The sequence below is a fragment of the Ochotona curzoniae genome, unplaced genomic scaffold (genome assembly GCF_017591425.1).
Source record: "Ochotona curzoniae isolate NIBS_2020 unplaced genomic scaffold, NIBS_Ocur_1.0 contig_3520, whole genome shotgun sequence".
In the NCBI taxonomy this organism is placed as follows: Eukaryota; Metazoa; Chordata; class Mammalia; order Lagomorpha; family Ochotonidae; genus Ochotona; species Ochotona curzoniae.
In genome coordinates this window covers 17,849,081-17,867,613 of record NW_024465894.1, presented here as the reverse complement: position 1 = coordinate 17,867,613, position 18,533 = coordinate 17,849,081, and the positions used below count along the sequence as shown (strand labels likewise).

Below are 18,533 nucleotides of genomic sequence, written 5' to 3'. Positions count from 1 at the left end.
CTCTGCCTGCCCTTCTTGGGGCGTTGGGGGTCGCGCAGGACAGGACATGGGTGACCGGAAGTGAGAGCCGTGAGCGGCGCCGTCGGGTCCACTCGCGACGCACGCATGGAGCGCGCCGGGTCCCAGGCTGCGCTCCGACGGCTAAGCGGGACGCACGGGCTCTGCGGGGCGGAGGCTTTGCAGAACCGACTGGCCTCCCGACAGGGTGCGGGAGCATGAGGCCGGGCCGCCCTGCTGGCGCCTGAACTGCGCAGAGCCCCGAGACGCGGTAATGGGACCCTGCGAGCGGGCGCATGCGCGGGGCGGCGGGCACGTGGCGGGGCGCAGGGCGGCGCCGCGCGGGAAGCGCCTCGGTGTCCCCGGAGGCCTCGGGCCCGCTGCCCTCCTCCCGCCAGCTCCGGTGCCAGCGTCCGCATGGCCCCCTTGTGCCGCCGACTCTGCCCCGTGACCCTGAACAGCCCAGGAACGACTGGCACGGGTCCGGTTTCGGTGGAGGTTGGCCATGGCGCCGTACCGCCCGGAGTCCCTGCCATGGCGCAGCTTAATGGCCTTTCCCCATAGCCCGTCTTCGTCGTCGTCCTCGCTGGCAGCATGGTCTTCTGTCTGGAGAGGGAGGAGGCGCGCCGCCCTTCGCAAAGTGCCATGGTCCACTTCCAGGCATCGGAAGTCCAACAGCTGCTGCACAACAAGTTCGTGGTCATCTTGGGGGACTCCAGTGAGTGTCCCTCTGCCCCAGCATGACGCCTCCTGGTCCACACACCCATGTTCCTGTGTTCCGACTGCTGCCTTCTGTTTCAGACTGCTTCCCACCCTCTGAGTTGCTTTAATCTGGCTGATTTTCCCTTTAAATTTCCCTACCTGCCTTACATCGGCCACCCTCCCTCCCCTGTAATTCACCTCATGGAAACAGTGGGTTGTGTTTTGGGTTTCCCTGGTGGGTTGGCCAGCTTTTGCCAAATGATCTTGATTTTACTGAGTATATTCAAGTCAACTAAGAGAGGGGCATACTAGATGTAACAGAGGTAGCCCCTGGGCGTTTATTTTTTTATTTTTGTGGAGAAAGAGGAGTAGATCATCCATCCACTGGTTCACTCTCCCAGTGGCCTCAGTGGCTGGGGCTAAGCCAGGCTGAAGCCAGGAGCCAGGACCTCCATCTTGCTCTCCCATGGGGTTGATGGGAACCCAAGCACTTGGGCCATCCTGGGCTGTCTGCTAGGTGCATTATCAGAAAACTGGGTCAGGTGCACCAGCAGGTGCCTCCCAGGCACTTAAAGGAGAAGTGATCCCAGTGTTAGCTTCACATGCTGGGTCCCAGTGCCCGCTCAGCTCCAGGGCTTGTTGCCCTCATCCTCTCTCCTGCCTGAAAGTCAGAGCTGTGCAGAGCTGGTGCAGGGCAGGGGGCCTGGACGGGTGAGGAGCTGGGGTGAGGGGAGGTGTCTTCAACCTAGGGGGGGGGGGTCCCCGTCTCCCCACAGTCCAGCGGGCTGTGTACAAGGACCTGGTGCTTCTGCTCCAGAGAGACTCCCTGCTCACAGCTGCCCAGCTGAAAGCCAAGGTGAGAGACAATGAGCAATGAGGCCCATGGTGGGCGGGCACAGACCCCAGCCTGGCAGGGTCTTCACCCCCCACCCGCCAGCCTGGGTCTGACGGGGTCGGGGGGCAGGGGGAGCTGAGCTTTGAACAGGACCAGCTGGTGGCCGGGGGCCAGCTGGGCGAGCTGCATAACGGGACACAGTACCGCGAGGTCCGCCAGTTCTGCTCGGGCTCCGGCCACCACCTTGTACGCTTCTACTTCCTCACCCGCGTTTACTCCGAGTACCTGGAGGACATCCTAGAGGAGCTGACATATGGGCCCACCCCAGACCTGGTCATCATCAACTCCTGCCTCTGGGATCTCTCCAGGTTGGGGGTGGGGACAGGAAGATGCTGGCTAAGGCAGGGTGGGGGTGGAATGGCCTAGAGGCCATGCGCCCCGTGTCCTTGCCCACCCTGTTCCTTCTCGGACAGATATGGCCGCTGTTCCATGGAGAGCTATCGGGAGAATCTGGAGCGAGTGTTTGTGCGGTTGGACCAGGTGTTGCCGGATTCCTGCCTGCTGGTGTGGAATATGGCAATGCCCCTAGGAAAGCGCATCACTGGGGGTTTCCTCCTGCCAGAGGCAAGTGCCTGGGGCCCCTCAGGCTGGGCAGTGGGTGCAGCTAGCTGGAATATAGGAGACTCCCCTTGCCTGATCTTCATTCTATGGCTCTATTATTTATTTATTTATTTATCAAGAAAGCAGATTTACCGAGAGGAGGCGATACAAAGAGAAAGATTTTCTGTCCACTAGTTCATGCCCTAAGTGTCTGCAATGGCTGAAACTAAACTGGTCCAAAGCCAGGAGCGCAGAGCTTCTTCCAGGTCTCCCATGTGGGTGCAGGGTCCCAAGGCCTTGAGCCATTCTCTACTGCTTTCCCAGGCCACAGCAGGGAGCTGGATGGGAAGTGGAACAGCCGGAACACAAACCGGTACCCATATGGGATCCCGAGTATGCAAGGGAAGGATTTAGCCACTGAGCGGTGGCACCAGACCCTGTCCTTTTTCACTTAGCTCCAGCCCCTTGCGGGCACTCTGCGGCGGGACGTGGTTGAAGGGAACTTCTACAGCGCCACCCTGGCTGGGGACCACTGCTTCGATGTCCTGGACCTCCACTTTCACTTCCGACATGCAGTACGACACAGGCATCGAGACGGTGTCCACTGGGACCAGCATGCACACCGCCACCTCTCACACCTGCTGCTGAACCATGTGGCAGATGCTTGGGGCGTGGAGTTGCCGAAGCGGGGCAGTCCCCGTGGTGAGCCCTGCCCCATGGGGGAAGGGTGGCTGTGCTCCCAGGGCTCCTGCAGTGTCACAAGGCAGAGTTGGGATCCCTTCAAGAGCTGTGAGGACTTCTGAGTGCTCCCCCTGCACTCCCTGAAGATGGTTAGGTCACAGGAGTGATATTTTAGTCCAGTTCTCTGCGACCTGGCCATTTAGTCTGCTTTGTATACATAAGCAAGCACATCTAGTGGCTCCAAAGGTGAATGGAAAATTGGGGTGCTCCTGATTAGGAATAGAGATGTGTAAGTGGACAGAGGGAGACCCAGGCATTTTAGCAGAAGCAAAGAAGCCCATCAGCTGGGGGATTGGGGACGCATGGTTGACTGGAGGCCTGTTGAGCACAGAGATGTATCCTAGGGGTACTTAGAAGGTCAGTCTTCTGTGGGTGGGCCCAACAGACAACCTTCAAAAGTCACCTCAGTTCAAGTCTCAGAATCCCGGGGTCACCGGTCAGCACAGGTACAGCTCCCCTTGGCCCCATCTCGTAAGTCAATGATTACAGCCTCCTACTTGTTTGGGGGCACTATTGCTTGTGACATCTGGTTCCCAGTCTGCCTCCCAGTCCGCCTCCCAGTCCCTGCATGCCCCCAGAGGGGCCATGGTGGCCAATGGTTCCCCTGTCAGCTGCTCCCCTGGGCAAGTTCCCTTCCTTGTTTCCAGATCAGCCCTTGTGACCCTGGTGGCTGGCATTGCTACTGCATGCACAGTGCCTACAGGGAACACAAGTGACACAGAGGAGCAGGAATCTCACTGAGGCAGAGCTCGAGGACTTGGTGACCAGGAATTGGTGAATCAGGATTTTGATCCAGTAGTGCTCTACTTTCCTTATTCCTTAGATGAGAAAATCGATCTCCAGCTAAGAAAGGGGTTGCTGAAGGTTGGAAGGCTGATTTGTGGTAGCCTAGGCCCTCTAAGTGCAGCCGGAGCCACAGAAATTGGGGACGAGAAAAGAAAGGGTGGATTTGGTGTGCAAAGATAACTTGGTGAGGTTGGTCAGAGCAGATCTTTGAAAGTCAGTGGCACCCAAGAGACGAAGCCCAAGAGTGTTGGTGTAGATAAGGCTGGAGAGAGCAGAACAGTGCTCACATTGTGGATTGGAAGGAAGAGCTACTGACGGCACAGGGAGAAGGGAGAGGCCCTTCAAGAAGGCAAGGCCGTGGGCCATCTCAGGGTACTTGGGAGGAAAGAGGTTTATGGAAGTGCTCAGGGAGCGGTAACAGTAGGAAAAGTGTTGAGGACACGGGATTAGGGTCAAAGAGGCAGTGAGCAACTAGTGAGGGAATGGGAGAACTGGGCAAAAGCTTCCTTGTGAGGCGAGGACGGAAAAGGACACTAGTGGGAGAAGGAAGGGGCGGGGTCTTTATGTCCAGCTGAGCAGATGAAGGCAGAAAGCTCTGGAAGGGAGGATGAGGTCAGCACAGGGGGAGATCTGAGAGGCAAGAGGGAAGCAGCCCTCCTTGGGCGTGGCATGAGTGAGAAGGAACGATGAGCTGGGGAGATGGTGCTGGGTACTCCGGCCTCTTGGCCCAGTTCTCTGAGATGCAGGAGTGAACTGCGCAAGTGTGAATGGTCAGAGTTCAGGGCAGCCTGGCTGCCCAGACCTACCTGAAACACCCATCCCGTTCCTAGACCCGTGGATTGAGGACTGGCCCAAGACGAATCATCCGTTCCAGGGGAGCCATAAGCACCCCCCAGCCTTCGGGGAGCAGCTGGCCTGGCCCCTACCCCTGCCCTCTCCTTTTCCTCCCCCCATATCTTTCCGATACTCCCTCCCTCAACCCTCGCCACCTCCCCTGTTCCCCCCCCTGCCCCAGGATGCCCCCCCTTTCCCAGGCCAGACCTTCCCACCCCATGAATTCTTCAATTTTAAACCAATGGAGGACTTCTCGATGCCACCCCACTTCGGTAGGTGTCTCTGCAGCTACCCGCACACCTCTCCCAGCCTCCCCTACACCTTCCTCAGCCCAACCTCCTTCCCAGACAAATGGAGAAGAGTTGGATAACCCTTTGTGCCCCAAGATGTGTTTGGTCACAGCAGTCCCCAATGTGGTATGGCACGTGTAGACTGATCAGTCAGGTTATGCTCATTAGTCTCCCAGTCTGCACGATGGGAAAGAGGTAACCCTTACTTCACAGATGGGGGAGCTGAAGCCCAGAGAAACCTACCATGAAGGAGAGGAGTTGCCTGAAAGCAGAGCTTGCTCCCCACCCCAGGCCAAAGCCCGCTCTGATGGTAACTGATGGCTGGTTCTTTTGTAGGATGTGGCCCTGGAGTAAACTTTATGCCTGGCCTCCTGCCGTCTCCAGTCCCTGGCCCCCAGGCTCAGCACCGGGGCCCAGTGGTCCACCGGGGGATGCCACGCTGCATTCCCAGAAGTCCCTACCAGGTGCCAAGGATTGGGGTGCACTGCAGGCAGCGGCCCAAACACTCAGACAAATTGATCCAGGCATATAAACTGGACAGATGGTCTGCGCATTCCGGGACCTGGCCTGGGTAGCCTGGACCTGGGATTGGGATGTGCTGGTGGCCATGCAGGGTCTGCCCACCACCCCAGGCACTGGGCCAGGCTGTCTGCTGGACCTGGCATTGTTCTTACCCATTGCTATTACCAATAAAGGCATGGATGAGCAGAGTGACATGTTCTGTGTCAGGGAGTGGGTCCCCCAAACTGTGGTGTTGAGAGCTGCCTTGCACTTCTGAGCCCCCCTTATTTGGGAATCGCTGAATGTGCTCTCATGCTATCTCACTGCTCTCCACCCTCGCCAGAACTTGTGTACGTGACGTAGATCTGGGTGGGGTCCCCTGTTGTCAGCAGCTTTTTGGGATTAAACAAAAAGACTGAGTTGAAATTATCTGTGGAATTTTGGATCTGGGTACTTGCTAGTCTCGTGGGTTTGTGTGTGCACTGAGTATTCCTCTGGCCCTGGAGAAAGACATGTGCCTTATCTTGCATAATGCTTGGTCTGCAGGGGATGTTGAGCAAGTGGTGGAAACTCAACGAGAAGTGGGAACTGATCAGTGGGAGCAAAGTGAACACAGAACAGCAGCTTTGGGGGTGGGGAGACAGCCAAGGAACTAGAGGAGAAGGAATAAGGTAGGTGCTAAACAGGGATGGGGTGGAGCGGCAGGAGCTCGGCTCTGACAGGTGGGTCACGATCCTACCAGTAGCTTCTTTGACTAAAATGGGGTGAAGTGCAAGGTGGAGCTTGGCAGTGACTGAGGAGTAATGTGGAATAGGACAGTTAGGTAACGTGAAGACCATTAAGTAACCTTGTGGAGTGGGTGGAGGTGAGGGATGCGCAGCTCCTGCGTACTCTGTACTCACAAAATTTTACCTCAGCAAAGAATATAGCATCTCATGAGAGGAGACAGAGCATGACATCAGAATGGTGTCGACCATGGCCAGTGGTCTGTTAGGTTAAATGTGAAGAAAGGAAGCTGCTAACACCCACTGGTGCCAGGAAACTGGTAAAGGCATAGTGAGTTTAAAGCCTCCACAAGGAAGCCTGCTGAGAGTGTGTGAAGATACTGGGAGAGACTTGAAACAAAGAGGTTTGGCTGCTTCAGCGGAAGAGAACACTGCAGGCACTGTATTGAGGGAGGGAAGATTGGCAAAAGTATACTTTTTGTTTCACAGTAACAGAATCCTGTCCTTGGAGCAGCCGGTTTCCACTTTGTCTTGAGCTTCACCAGCTTGCCCAGTCCCTCCTCACTCCTGCCTGCCTTTCCTCCCCAGCAACCTTTTCCTCGAAGTTGCAGACTAATTTGTTAGGCAGCAGGAGTTTCCCAGCCCCACAGGGCCTTCTCTCTGGCATCTTGCCTACCAGGCCTGTTCAAGGCTTTTTTCCCCTCTTAAAAGCACATCCCAGTTCTAGAACTCTCATTCTATAGCATCCTGGAGACTGTTTGCTATGCTTAGTCTCTCCACTTTCTACCTCTTTGTTTTTGGTTTTTACGCACTTTGTGCTGGTGTTACATACAGGTTTTATAACATCTATTCTCTTTCAAGACCTCTGTCCTTAGATTGTCCTACATGGCTTCAGATTCACTAAGATAGCATCATTTCTTTAAATGTGAAATTTATCCTAAGAGTAAAATAAAGGAGGTAATTTCAGTTTATGGTCATATAGGCATAAAATACAAAAGCCTTAAAAAGTTTTGATTCTGTTACAGATTTTACTCAGTCATAACTGGGGAAAATGAAACTTAAAAGCAGCCTTAGTGCAGTCATCGCTTGATTTACATTGTTTCCAGGCCTTTGTTGTGAAGTGTGAACATCTTATGTTGTTCCACTTACGTGAGTCCCATATTTGCTTATAGGCCAAAACTTGGGGCCAGCATTGTGGCATAAACAGGTAAAGGCCATTGAGCTGACTCCCAGTTGCTCCACTTCTTTTTTTTTTTTTGAAGATGTATGCATTTATTTAAAAGGAGAGTTTGTCCATCCCCTTGTATTTGCTGGTTCACTCTCCAAGTGGCCACAAAGGCAAGGAACTGAGCCAGGTGGGAGCCAAGAGCATGATGCTCCATCTTGGTCTCCCCCTTGGGCAGCAGTGGCCCACGTGCTTGGGCTATCCTCTGCTGCTTTCCCAGGCACATTGGCAGGGAGCTGGATTAGAAGTGGAGCAGCTGGGATTCTACCCAGTACTCATAGGGGAATGCTGGCATTCCTGGAGGCAGCTTCTTTTTTTTCTTGATAGTATATTTATTTATTATTTTTTTAATTTTGAATTTTATGATACAATTCCGTAGAGTCTAGGATTCTCTCCCCTGAAATTCCCCTCCCCCCACTGATTTTCCCCATATTGTTACAATAATATAATCCTTCATATAGCTCCCTGCTAATTCCATGGAGACCCAGAAGAAGCCCATGGCTGCTGGCTTTGGCCTGGCCCAGCCCTGGCCAGTGCAGCCATTTGGGAAGTGAGCCAGCAGATGGAAGATCACTTTCTGTTTCCTCTCTTTCTCAGTAACTGATTTTCAAGTAAATAAATCTTAACCAAAAAAAAAAAAAAAAGGACAAAACAAGCTATTGTCTCAACATTTAACATTGACCTATCACTTAATAAGAATTTTACCATGATGCCTGCTAATCCAAAGAATCTTGGTGTTTTTGTTTTTACTTTTTAATATTGTTTATATAGTAAAAAGGGATCCCACCCATGTGGGGGTGGGAGTCAAGTATGAAGGAAGGTGAGTGGGACAAATGGTTTTGTTTTGGTTTTTCTTTTCTCCTGTATCTGCAAGGGAGAAGTGGGAGGGGGCCACTCCTTGCAGTCAAACTACATCAACACCAGTGGCGGGGATGTGGTCATTTGATGATGCCCTAGTGTTCCAAGGATGTTACTTGAGTGATTTTGACACTTCTGAGAAGTTGTTGGTTTCATTGCTCCAGAATGAAGAGAATCTTTTCAGGATCTGTTGGTTGACTAAATCCACCTCCTTAGTGCATCCACAGACCCAGGATCATGCTACAAAGCTTGGCCAGAAGAGATGTCCAACCTAGTTTGCTTTGTATCCTCTGATGTGGCATTCGACTTCCTCTGCTGGCCTAGATGAGCTGGCCCTCACGTCCCCTGTTGGCATCTGGGCATGCTGTCCACTGCACAAACATCAGTAGCTGAAAAGGCCCAGTCCTCATATATGCACTCCTAGGTCAGACCACACATCCTGTGATTTTCCCTGTGGCCAGGGTCCAAGTCTGGCAGTTTAGCAGGGGAGTCCCCCAAGAAACCTCACCTGGGGTGACCTCAGTCTTGACTCTTAATGGGCACCAGCCAGTGCAGGGTCAGGTTCAGTCTGTCAACCTGGAACAGCCAAAGCAAATACTGGTAGGTGCAGCTGCCTGATGAGTTCCACCCAAACCAACAGGTGCTACAGCCCAGCAGCCAGCCCACCACAGACTGAGTCCTAATGCATGCCAGGGAGTACCACAGTCTAGTTGGGACAACCCTCAATAGCCCCCACCAAGCACACCCCAGTTTAACATTCATGAAACAACTAGTGTAACTTATCATATTATCAAGCTAGGACAAATTTTTAAGATCCCTTCAAAAGATAGCAAAGAAGGCATTTGACTAAACCCAATATCCGTGCTGATAAAAATTCTCAGACAATTAGGAATGAAAGGACCTGTTCTCATCATGAGACGTGGTGTCCACGAGACACTCCTGGCTGACCTCACACTGAGAGGTGAGGTTTCCTCCAAGCTCAGAAACGAGTGCATTCACGTCTCGCTCCTCTGTTCTGCACTGTGCTGGACGTCCTAGCCACTGTGATCACACAGAAGTGTAAATAAAGGCATACACACTGAAAAGCAAGAGGGAAACCACCTTTCTTGACGGATGACAGGATCACCTATGTAGAAAGCCCAATGAAAGCTGTAAAATGGTGGTAAAGAGGGCTAATCTTTGGACTGCAGTGCTGGAATCTTATTTAGGTACCAGTTCATGTCCCAGCTGTCCCACTTCCCATCCTGCTCCCTACTAATGACCTGGAAACGCAGCAGAGGATGGCCCAAAGCCTTGGATCTGTGCACCCGCATGAGAGAAAGAGGCTTCAGGCTCTCCGCTTCAGACCGGCTCAGCTACATTGCAGCCACTGGGGGAGTGAGCCAGCAGGTGGAAGATTGATCTCGGTCTCTCTCTTTGTAATTCTGACTTTTAAGTAAAAATAAAGTCTTTTTTAAATGGTTTTTAAAAAGCTACCAACACATGAATTTAGAAATTTAGCTAATGTGTGCCTGGTCATGGTTAAGATTCAAGGTTAATATACAAAAGAAATTAATTTCATTTTCCTGTATTAGTAATGAGCAATAATAATAGAAAATTGGGGCCCGGCGCAGTGACTTAGCAGCTAAAGTCCTCTCCTTGAATATGCCAGGATCTGATATGGGTGCCAGTTCTAATTCTGGCAGCCCTGCTTCCCATCCAGCTCCCTGCTTGTGGCCTAGGAAAACAGTTGAGGACGGCCCGAAATCTTGCGACCCTGCACCCGCATGGGAGACCTGGAGGAAGTACCTGGCTCCTGGCTTCAGATCATCACAGCACTGGCCGTTGTCATTGAGGAATGAATCATTGGTGGGAAGATCTTCCTCTCTGTCTCTCCTCCTCTTTGTATATCTGACTTTACAATAAAAATAAGTAAATCTTAAAAAGAATAGAAATTTGGGGGACTGGCACAATGGCTCAACTGGTTAATCCTCTACTTGTATGCCAATATCCCATATGGGCACCAGTTTGTGCTCTAGCTGCTCCACTTCCCATCCACTTCCCTGCTTGTAGCCTGGGAAAGTAGCAGAGAATGGTGCAAAGCCTTAGGATCCTGCAAGCACATAGGAGAACCAGAAGAACCCCCTGGCTGGGCTTCAGATTGGCCCAGCTCTAGACATTATGGCCACCTGGGGAGTGAACCAATGGATGAAGAATATCTCTGTCTTCCCTCTCTCTGACTTTCCAAATAAAATAATCTTTAGAAAAAAGTTCCCAAACCATTGCATATACATATGAAAATAATTTTTGACTAATCTTATATATAAATATGAAATCCGGTTACAAAATGGAGTCACTTTGGTTCAGGCCTGCATAAATTTGCTAACCTACTCTTCTGCTTCCACTGGTGAGAATGAGAGCTGGGGGCGAGCCAGTCTGGAGGCGGGTCAGGTCGACTAGGCTGCTGCATCTGTTGGCATGCACGAAAACCAGAATGGGTATGGGCCAGTTGAGCTAGGCTGCAACACCAGCTGGCAAGGTCAGGACTGGGTATGAGTTATGTCAGATTGGACCACATTACCCCCTAGCAGGCACAAGATCCAGGTTCAGGAACAAGCTTGGCAGGGGAACTATGGGTACTCCCCTTGCTGAGCTGTATTTGTCACTGGTGAACATAAGAACCAGGGCTGAAGGTGCGCCAGGCTAAATAAGGCTGCAGCACCTGTCAGCATATATAAGGGCCAGATCTGGAAGCAAGGTGGGCTATGAGCTAAGCTGCAGCACCCATGGGTGTGTGTATGAGAGCTGCATGGGATGTGGGCTAGTGCAGGCTAGCCTGCAGCAGAGACTGGCATGCACAAAGGTGGAGGTTAATGGGGGTTGCCCTGACTAGGCCGTGGCACCCATTGGTACTCGTGAGGACCAGGTCTGTGGCAGACTGGCTGGCTTGAGTCATTTGTGTGAGATATGAGGCTGAGGCAAAACTGACTAAGCTGCATCCATCAATATGTTCATTGGCTAGAGCAGGTTGAAAGACCAAACCTAATCCTGCACTGGCTGGTCCACGTAAAAGTCAAACTGAGGTCACCCCGGGTGAGAAATTCTTCAATTATACCGCTGGACTCAAACCCCAGCCACAGGGAAAATCATAGGATGTGTGGTTCAACCTTGAAGTACATGTGTCAGGACTGGGCTTCCTCAGTTGCTGATGTCTGTGGACAGATGTTCAGATGCACACAGGGGACATGAGGGCCAGCTCATCTAGGCCAACAGAAAATGTCAACTACCTCGTTAGAAGATAGAAGGCAGAGCAGATTGGACATCTCTTCTGGCCAAGCTTTGCACCATGTTCCTACATCTGTGGATGCACTAAAGTAAGCCAACCATCATATCAGAGCTATTAAAACCACTCAAGTAACACCCTCAGAACACTCTTTCCTACATTGAGGTGTCCAGGGCATCTTCAAAAGACCATCCCCTATCCCCAAATTCCTGGGCCCCTGAACCCATGTGTGAGACCTGGAAGAAGCTCCTGGTTTCATATTGGCTCAAATCCAGCCATTGAAGCTGTTTGGGGAGTGAACCAACAGATGGAAGATCTCTTTCTGCCTTTCAAATAAAGAGAAGTCTTAAAAAAAAAAAAAAAAAAACAGAAACAAGCAACAACAAAAAAACTGAACTGGATCAGAGCAGAGCAGTGGGGATTCCAACTGGTGCCCATATGTGATGTCAGTGTTGCAGGCAGCAGCTTTACTTACTAAGCCACAACGCCAGTCCACAAGTGAGCATTTCTTTAGGTAGTTTTTGCTCTGAATGAGTTCAAGAATAAGCTAATCTATGGAGCTGGATGTCAAAAGAGTAATACTTTGGAAGGTATTAATTGAGATGTGTCATAATGGAATTTTCAAGGTTGATGGGAAAATTCTATATTGACCTAGGAAGACACACACATCAATTTTTTTGAGCCAGACACTTGAGAATTTTTTAAAGATTTGTTTTAAATGAGTTACAGAGAGAGGTCTTTCATTTGCTGGTTCATTCTTCAGATGGCCACAATGGCCAATGCTGAGCCAGGCTGAGGCCAGTATCCTCCAGGTCTCCCATATGGATGCAAGGGCCCAAGCACTTGTTTATTTTGAAGGAGTTACAGAGAGCGGAGATGGCTTTAACTGTCAGTGCTGGGTCACAAGACTTACAATTTTACATTAATATAAAATGTGTCTGAATTCTATGTCAATTAAGAAAACTCAGGGCTTCCCCCCACCTAGGAATGCTAGAGTGGTTTAATATTGAAGCATAAGCATTGTTTAATATAAGAAATCAAAATGTGCTTTACTGTACAAACAAAATGAAGCAGGACAACCAACAATCCTCATAATATAGGAGGAAAAAGCAGTGTTATCATTCAATACCTAATCATGATAAAATATTTAGTAAACTAAGTGTGGTAAGGAACTTGCTTTAACTAGATAAAAGTTAACTACCTGGTCTGACGTGATAGCCTAATGGTTAAAGTCCTTGCCTTGCACACGCCAGGATCCCATACGGGGACTGGTTCATGTCCCGGCTGCTCCACTTCCCTTCCAGCTCACTGTGTACAGCCTGGGAAAGCAGTGGAGGAAGGTCCAAAGCCTTAAGATCCTGCACCCATGTGGGAGACCCGGAAGCAGCTCCTGGCTCCTGGCTTTGGATCAGCTCAGCTCTAGCCATTGTGGCTACTTGGGGAGCGAACCAGCAGACCAAAGATCTTTTTCTCTTTCTCTCTGTAAATCTGCTTTTCCAATAAAAACAAATACTCTTTTTTTTTTTTAAAGAAAAAATTTAGTTGAATGTCAGAGTTACAAAGAGAGGGAGAGACAGGTCTTCCATCTGTTGGTATATTCCCCAGGTGGCCCCAATGGATGGCTTGGTGTACATTTCAAGGAGTTCTGGGAGTCATGGCAATGTCATCTGTCCCCTTTAAAGACCCCTTTTATCTGAGTCCCACACCCCGAGTGTCCATTCCATTCTGTTTATCTTCTGCTTTTGTGTGATCTTGACATAAAAAAGGAAATGTCTTGTTTTACTGTCATGCATCTTATATTTGTGCAAAAAATAATTGTATCATTTCTTGTTGCTCAATTCCCAGGTGTTAAATCTGACCCACGTGGCTTGTGCCCCTCCTGACCAGTGCTGCCTTTCCACAGATCTTGCCCCCAGCATCTTACGCTTCCCATCTCCCTGCTCCCACCCACAGATAACAGCCATCATCATTATTTTCTTCCTCTGAGGCTCCCATCTCTCAAGTCAATGTGCTGTGTATTTCCTGGGAATCTTGCAAGCACAGGCTGTTTCAGCAGATGTGGGGCAGGACCCATGACTGTGTGTCTCAGCGGCTGCTAGGAAAAGCCTCTACTGCTGCTGGTCCTCAGACAGGTGGAGGAGCGAGGCCCTCCAAGGGCTTGGGATGTCCCCTGTCTGCTCTCTGGTCTGATGCTATAGCAGGAGGGAGAGAGGGTGTAGAGATTAGAAGAAGCCTTCTCTTTGCTCCTGCCCTCAACCTGCCTCCCAGCGCATCTGGTTTGGACCCAAACCCCCTCTCTCCCTCAACAGGGATGGCTTCAAGGCTCTCGAGTGATGTCCCTAGCTGGGAATGCAAGATGTCAGCAGTATATCTGGCCAGGCATCTTGGTCCCCATTCACTGGCCCTGGGCTCTCCCTCTGTCAGGAGCTCTTGAGAGCAGGCATGGAGGGGCCAGGGCCTCCAGTGAGCCTTGTGGCTTTTCCTTTTAGTGGCCTGTGAGGGTGGTCAAAGAGTCAAATGGTCTGCCAAATGGCTTTCTGGAGCCTGACTTATCTCTATGATGGCTTGGTCACAGCATAGCTCTCATGTGTGGTGCTGGGGTGCCTGACCAGGCCCTTCACTGCATGCCAGGAACCCTAAAATCAGTGCCCTTGCCTTTGTTTTACTCTCAAGGAAAATGAAGTTTGGGAAACCTTAGCAACTTCAATCAAGACCATGGAGCTGGAAAGCAGTCATGTTGGTGTGTTGAAGGGGCGGCCATTTGGTATGACAGTTAAGATGTCACTTGTCAAGTATCCCATACTGGAATGCCTGTGTTGGAGTCCCAATTCCAGCTTCCTGCTAAAGCACACCTTGGCAGGGGCGGGGGTGGGGGCGACATGAGGTAATGACCCCAAATAGTTTGGGTTGCAGACTCCTATATGGAACAGTTAGATTGAGTGCTCAGCTCCTTACCTCAGCCTAGCCCAAATCCAACTGTTGTGGGCATTCATGTAGTGAGCCAAAGGATGGGAAATCAATCAATCTCACTTGCTCAAAAGAATTAATTGGCCAGAGCTGCACACTGGGTGGGTGGGACAAGCAGAACTTCTTGTGGGACATTCTGTATCACACTGTAGAGCTCTGGGAAAGGGAGGAGGTTTATCTCTGGAAAACTTACACCCTGTTTGGCCCACCTCTCAGACGTATGGCTGTGCACTGAAGCTAGAGGTAGCATGGAAGTCAGGACAGGGCAGGGAACTGTAGGCAGAAAGTTCTCACTGGGGTTCCAGCCAGCCCTCTCCCAGCTTGCTTGTTTTCAACAGGGCTCTGGAGTGGCCGCTATTCCCCTAGGAGTGCAAAGAGGGGATGACTGGGATGAATGACAGACAAGCTTGAGATCAGGTAGCAGTTTTCAGCGAGTCTGAGGCTGAGCCAACTGCACACCTGGGAGGGAAGAGATGCTGCCAGTTGCCAACGATTCCCCAGCAGTGTCACCACATTCAGATGGTGCTCTTGGTGGTTTAGTCCAACTCTGCCCCTGATTAAGCCATCTGTCCTGTCCCCTCTTGGCCCTCACACCAGGTACTTGCAGTACCAGTTTGAGGAAAGTGTCCGAAGATAGGACCAGATCGGACCAGGCCAACTGCTGGCTCCAACCACACTACATGTGCCACGGCCCACACTAGGGCTGGAGTCCCAGGACCTGTCACAGCAGGTAGGCCCTGCTTCCACTCTCCTCCCTTACCCCGGGGCCTTAAGTATAGGACAGGGCTCAATAGACACAGGCAGCGAATGGGGTTGCCCTTCTATTGGTCTAAGTCCTGAGTGTAGCCTGGGTGAGTCATGGAGGTGATGAGGCCCACAAGGCTCAGCAGTGTGGAGAAAAGCAGCAGGAAAGATGCTGTGAAGAGCAGGGCAGGCAGGGCACTGAGCAGCAGCAGGAGGATGGCCGGCAGCAGATGGCTCCACGCAGCGGCCACCACAGGCCACAGGGAGCTCAGCAGGTGGGAGCCAGTGGTGAACAGTGCATGGCACAGCATCAGTGCCAGCAGCAGGTAAAGGATGCCCTCCAGACCCCACAGCACACGCTGCAGTGGTCGCCGCCAGCCTGATGTGGACCACCACTGTACCCAGCTCCGGGGCACATGGCATGCACACCAGTGCACCCAGCACTGCCGGGTGACCCAGGCTGACCAGGGCACCGCCGGCTGCGGGCCCTCGCCAGCCCCGATGGTGTCAGTCTCCACTCGCGGCGGCTGCATCATGGCTGGTGCACCTGTGGGGAGGACCAGGCCAGCTGCAGGAGCTGCTCTGGAGATACCTGGGACTCAGGATGCAGGGGTCAGGGCCCTAGGCAGGCTGGAGTGCAGGAATCAGGGCCCTGGGCAGGCTGGGATGCAGGGGTTAGGGCCCTGTGCAGTTTGGGATGTAGGGGTGAGGGCCCTGGGCAGGCTGGGATGCAGGGGTCAGGGTTCTAGGTAGACTGGAGTGCAGGGGTGAGGGCCCTGGGCAGTTTGGGGTGTAGGGGTGAGGGCCCTGGGCAGGCTGGGATGCAGGGGTCAGGGTTCTAGGTAGGCTGGAGTGCAGGGGTGAAGGCCCTGGGCAGGCTGGGGTGTAGGGGTGAGGGCCCTAGGTAGGCTGGGGTGCAGGGGTCAGGTTGCCAGGGGTAGCTGGAGTTCAGGGGTCAAGTCACTGGGGCAGACAGGGGTACAGGTGTCAGGGCCCTGGGCTCTGAGTGGGCTGGAGTGCAGGAGTCAGGGCGCTGGGCAGTTTGGAGTGGGCTGGGGTGCATGGGTCAAGACCCTGGGATGCAGGTGCACTAGGGTGCTGGGTTGGGGCTTTGAGCTGGGGGCTGGGACTTACCTGTGGGCAGAGCCTGCTAAGTCATGTTGCCTCTTGCTACACTCAGGACGACCTGGCAGCCGGATCCTAGTTCCCCATTCTGAAACATCCCCACCCTCCCCAGGGGAGCCCCATTGTGACCCGGGCTGGGGTGGGGTGGGGTGGGGTCCCCTCAAGAGAGGAAGGAGTCACTGCGAGGCATGGACTCACTTGAGTCCCTCCCTGTGGAGCCTGCAGGTTGTCAAGGAAGTCTGGCCGAACCAGGACCATGTGGTGCAACTCCATATGCTTTGTTGTAGGAAGCCCTGTCTCTGTCTGCTCCCTCTCTTCTCTGCTGGCTGACCGACTTCAGTACCTCCACATTCCACTGCAAGCCCTTCTCTTGGGACTGTCATTCTCTAGCAACAGCAAGGAGGCCTGCAGGGTGCCTCCCAGGCTCTGAGTTGGTTTATGCACCCCACCCTGGAGCTCCTTGCCTGGGATCCCACCTTCTCTTACAGCCCCAAGACTCACATCCAGAGGGCCAATCCCGAAGGCATGAGACCACAGGTCCTCCAAGGGTCAGGATGGGAAGAAGGTGCTCCCTGCCCCTCTCTTGTCCCCACCTATGCCATGGCTCAGGATCGAGGCAGGGAGGAGGTTGGACAGACAGTTTATTTTGAGAGGGCATTCAGGCCCAAGGGTGAAGGCAGAAAGCCAGGCCCAGCAAAGTCAAGGGCATGCCGTGAGCTACCAGGAGCAGCCCCAGCCCCATGAGCAGCACAAGCAGTGCATCCTGGGTCCTGAGCTGTGTGGGAGCAGGCCCCGATGGGTGGAGATGAGTCTCCTGCCATCCCAGACCCTCACCAGCTCCCTGACTCTGGTCCCTGATGAGAAGTCGCTGTTGTGGCAGGGTGGGGTCTGTAGGCCTGCAGGGAGAGAGGTTAGCAGCTCAGCGAGGGCAATCCCCAGCCTGCCTATTCACTGCCTGCCTGCCTGTCCACCTGCCCGCCTGCCTGTCCACCTGCCCGGCTGCTGCCCTACTTACCTGTGGAGCAAGTCAAAGGCAAGGAAGCTGCTGAGCAGCAGCAGCAGCAGCAAGGCCGGGCCAACCATGGCAAAGATGACACAAACCGTCATCCCCAGCGCGCCCAGCCCTAGGGCACTGTCCAGGAGCCGGGGCCAACTGGGCTCCCAACACGACATATGTGCCCACACTGCACTCCCCGGCCCCTCCCCAGCACCCAGGACCCTGGCAGGGACAAGGGGTGCATCTGCTAGGGCTTTGGGGCTGCGTAAGCAGAGCTGGGTCATGGAGGGCAGTGGAGGTGATGGGAAGAGCTAGGGCTGGAGGAGAGTGGGGGTGTGGGGAGGGTAGAAGGGGGCAGGGCCCCAGTTGACACTCAAGGCGGAGCTTGGAGAGTGGGGAGCTGGGCTCCTCGGGAATGTCTCCCTCCCCACTCACCCACGGAGCCCTGCTCACACCACTCCTCACTTCACCAGCCATTCCGGGGACTTTACAGTTAGGCCATTGTGACCTGTCACCAGGTGGGCCCCTGCTATCCTGGCCTCAGCCAGCATCTGGTAGCCCTGAGAAGGATCAGCCAGGAAGCTGGCAGCTTCAGAGAATGAATGCTCACCCTCTTGTCTTGCTGCTCCTCTACCCTCACACTATCTTCTTCCCAGGGAGCCAGGTGTTCAGAGCAAGACAAGCCCCATGTCCCCAGCTGTCTTCCTGAGATGGGTGCGGTGCCTGTGGGAATCTTGCAGGAATGTGACCATGGACTGCAGAGACTAGCTCTGCCAGGAAGTCACCGGGGGCTGGGCGCCCGAAGCGTGTTCCTCCTGGTGGGGGCAGGAGGGGCTTTGTGGGAGGTGTTATGAACCCTGGAGTTCCCGAAATGGGGGGAGGGGGAGGGGACTACAATATAATAACCCTATACTGGAAATTAAGGTTACCTTCAGTGATGGGTTGGGTCTGGTTTTCACGTCCCCCCCACTGCTTATGGTAGGTTGAGGGGAGAGGTTTGGTTTTCAGGGTGTGGCACTGTGGGAAGGTGGTGGGAGCTTCTAACTGGTGAGGCCTCAGGCAAGGTGGTTGACCATGCAGTGGCTAACACCCTGCTTTGGGACTCCCACAACCTGCACTGGGGTGCCTGCGTAAGGGTCCAAGCCACTTGGTTTCTGATCCAGCTTCCTATTAGGGCATCCTGAGAGGCAGCAGGTGACACTCATGTACTTTGGTCCCTGGCACCCACGTGGGAGACCCAGATTGAGTTCCAGGTTGGCCCAGCCTTGGCAGTTGCAAGTTTTTGAGGGAATCAGCTAGTTAGCTGGAAGATCTTTGTTCCTATGCTTCCAATAGAATGAAATT

At 52.9% G+C, this 18,533-nt stretch overlaps 3 protein-coding genes across 3 annotated transcripts; 1 reads left to right on the top strand and 2 right to left on the bottom strand.

The window, feature by feature from the left end:
- The first annotated feature begins 25 nt into the window (after positions 1–25).
- Positions 26–5,490, top strand: PCED1A (PC-esterase domain containing 1A). Its single transcript, XM_040981733.1, has 8 exons — positions 26–268; positions 562–715; positions 1,476–1,555; positions 1,664–1,902; positions 2,008–2,158; positions 2,590–2,836; positions 4,492–4,767; positions 5,122–5,490. The coding sequence occupies exons 2-8, from the start codon at positions 592–594 to the stop codon at positions 5,358–5,360; spliced, it is 1,356 nt and encodes a 451-aa protein (XP_040837667.1). The 5' UTR covers positions 26–268; positions 562–591; the 3' UTR covers positions 5,361–5,490.
- A 9,641-nt stretch (positions 5,491–15,131) lies between these two features.
- Positions 15,132–16,290, bottom strand: TMEM239 (transmembrane protein 239). The gene is made up of 2 exons (XM_040981166.1): positions 16,202–16,290; positions 15,132–15,614 (listed from the first exon to the last, which is right to left on the bottom strand). Exon 2 carries the CDS (start codon positions 15,601–15,603, stop codon positions 15,145–15,147), a length of 459 nt encoding a protein of 152 aa, XP_040837100.1. The 5' UTR covers positions 15,604–15,614; positions 16,202–16,290; the 3' UTR covers positions 15,132–15,144.
- A 560-nt stretch (positions 16,291–16,850) lies between these two features.
- Positions 16,851–17,473, bottom strand: CUNH20orf141 (chromosome unknown C20orf141 homolog). The gene is made up of 2 exons (XM_040981165.1): positions 17,208–17,473; positions 16,851–17,088 (listed from the first exon to the last, which is right to left on the bottom strand). The coding sequence occupies exons 1-2, from the start codon at positions 17,471–17,473 to the stop codon at positions 16,851–16,853; spliced, it is 504 nt and encodes a 167-aa protein (XP_040837099.1).
- Positions 17,474–18,533: the final 1,060 nt, after the last annotated feature.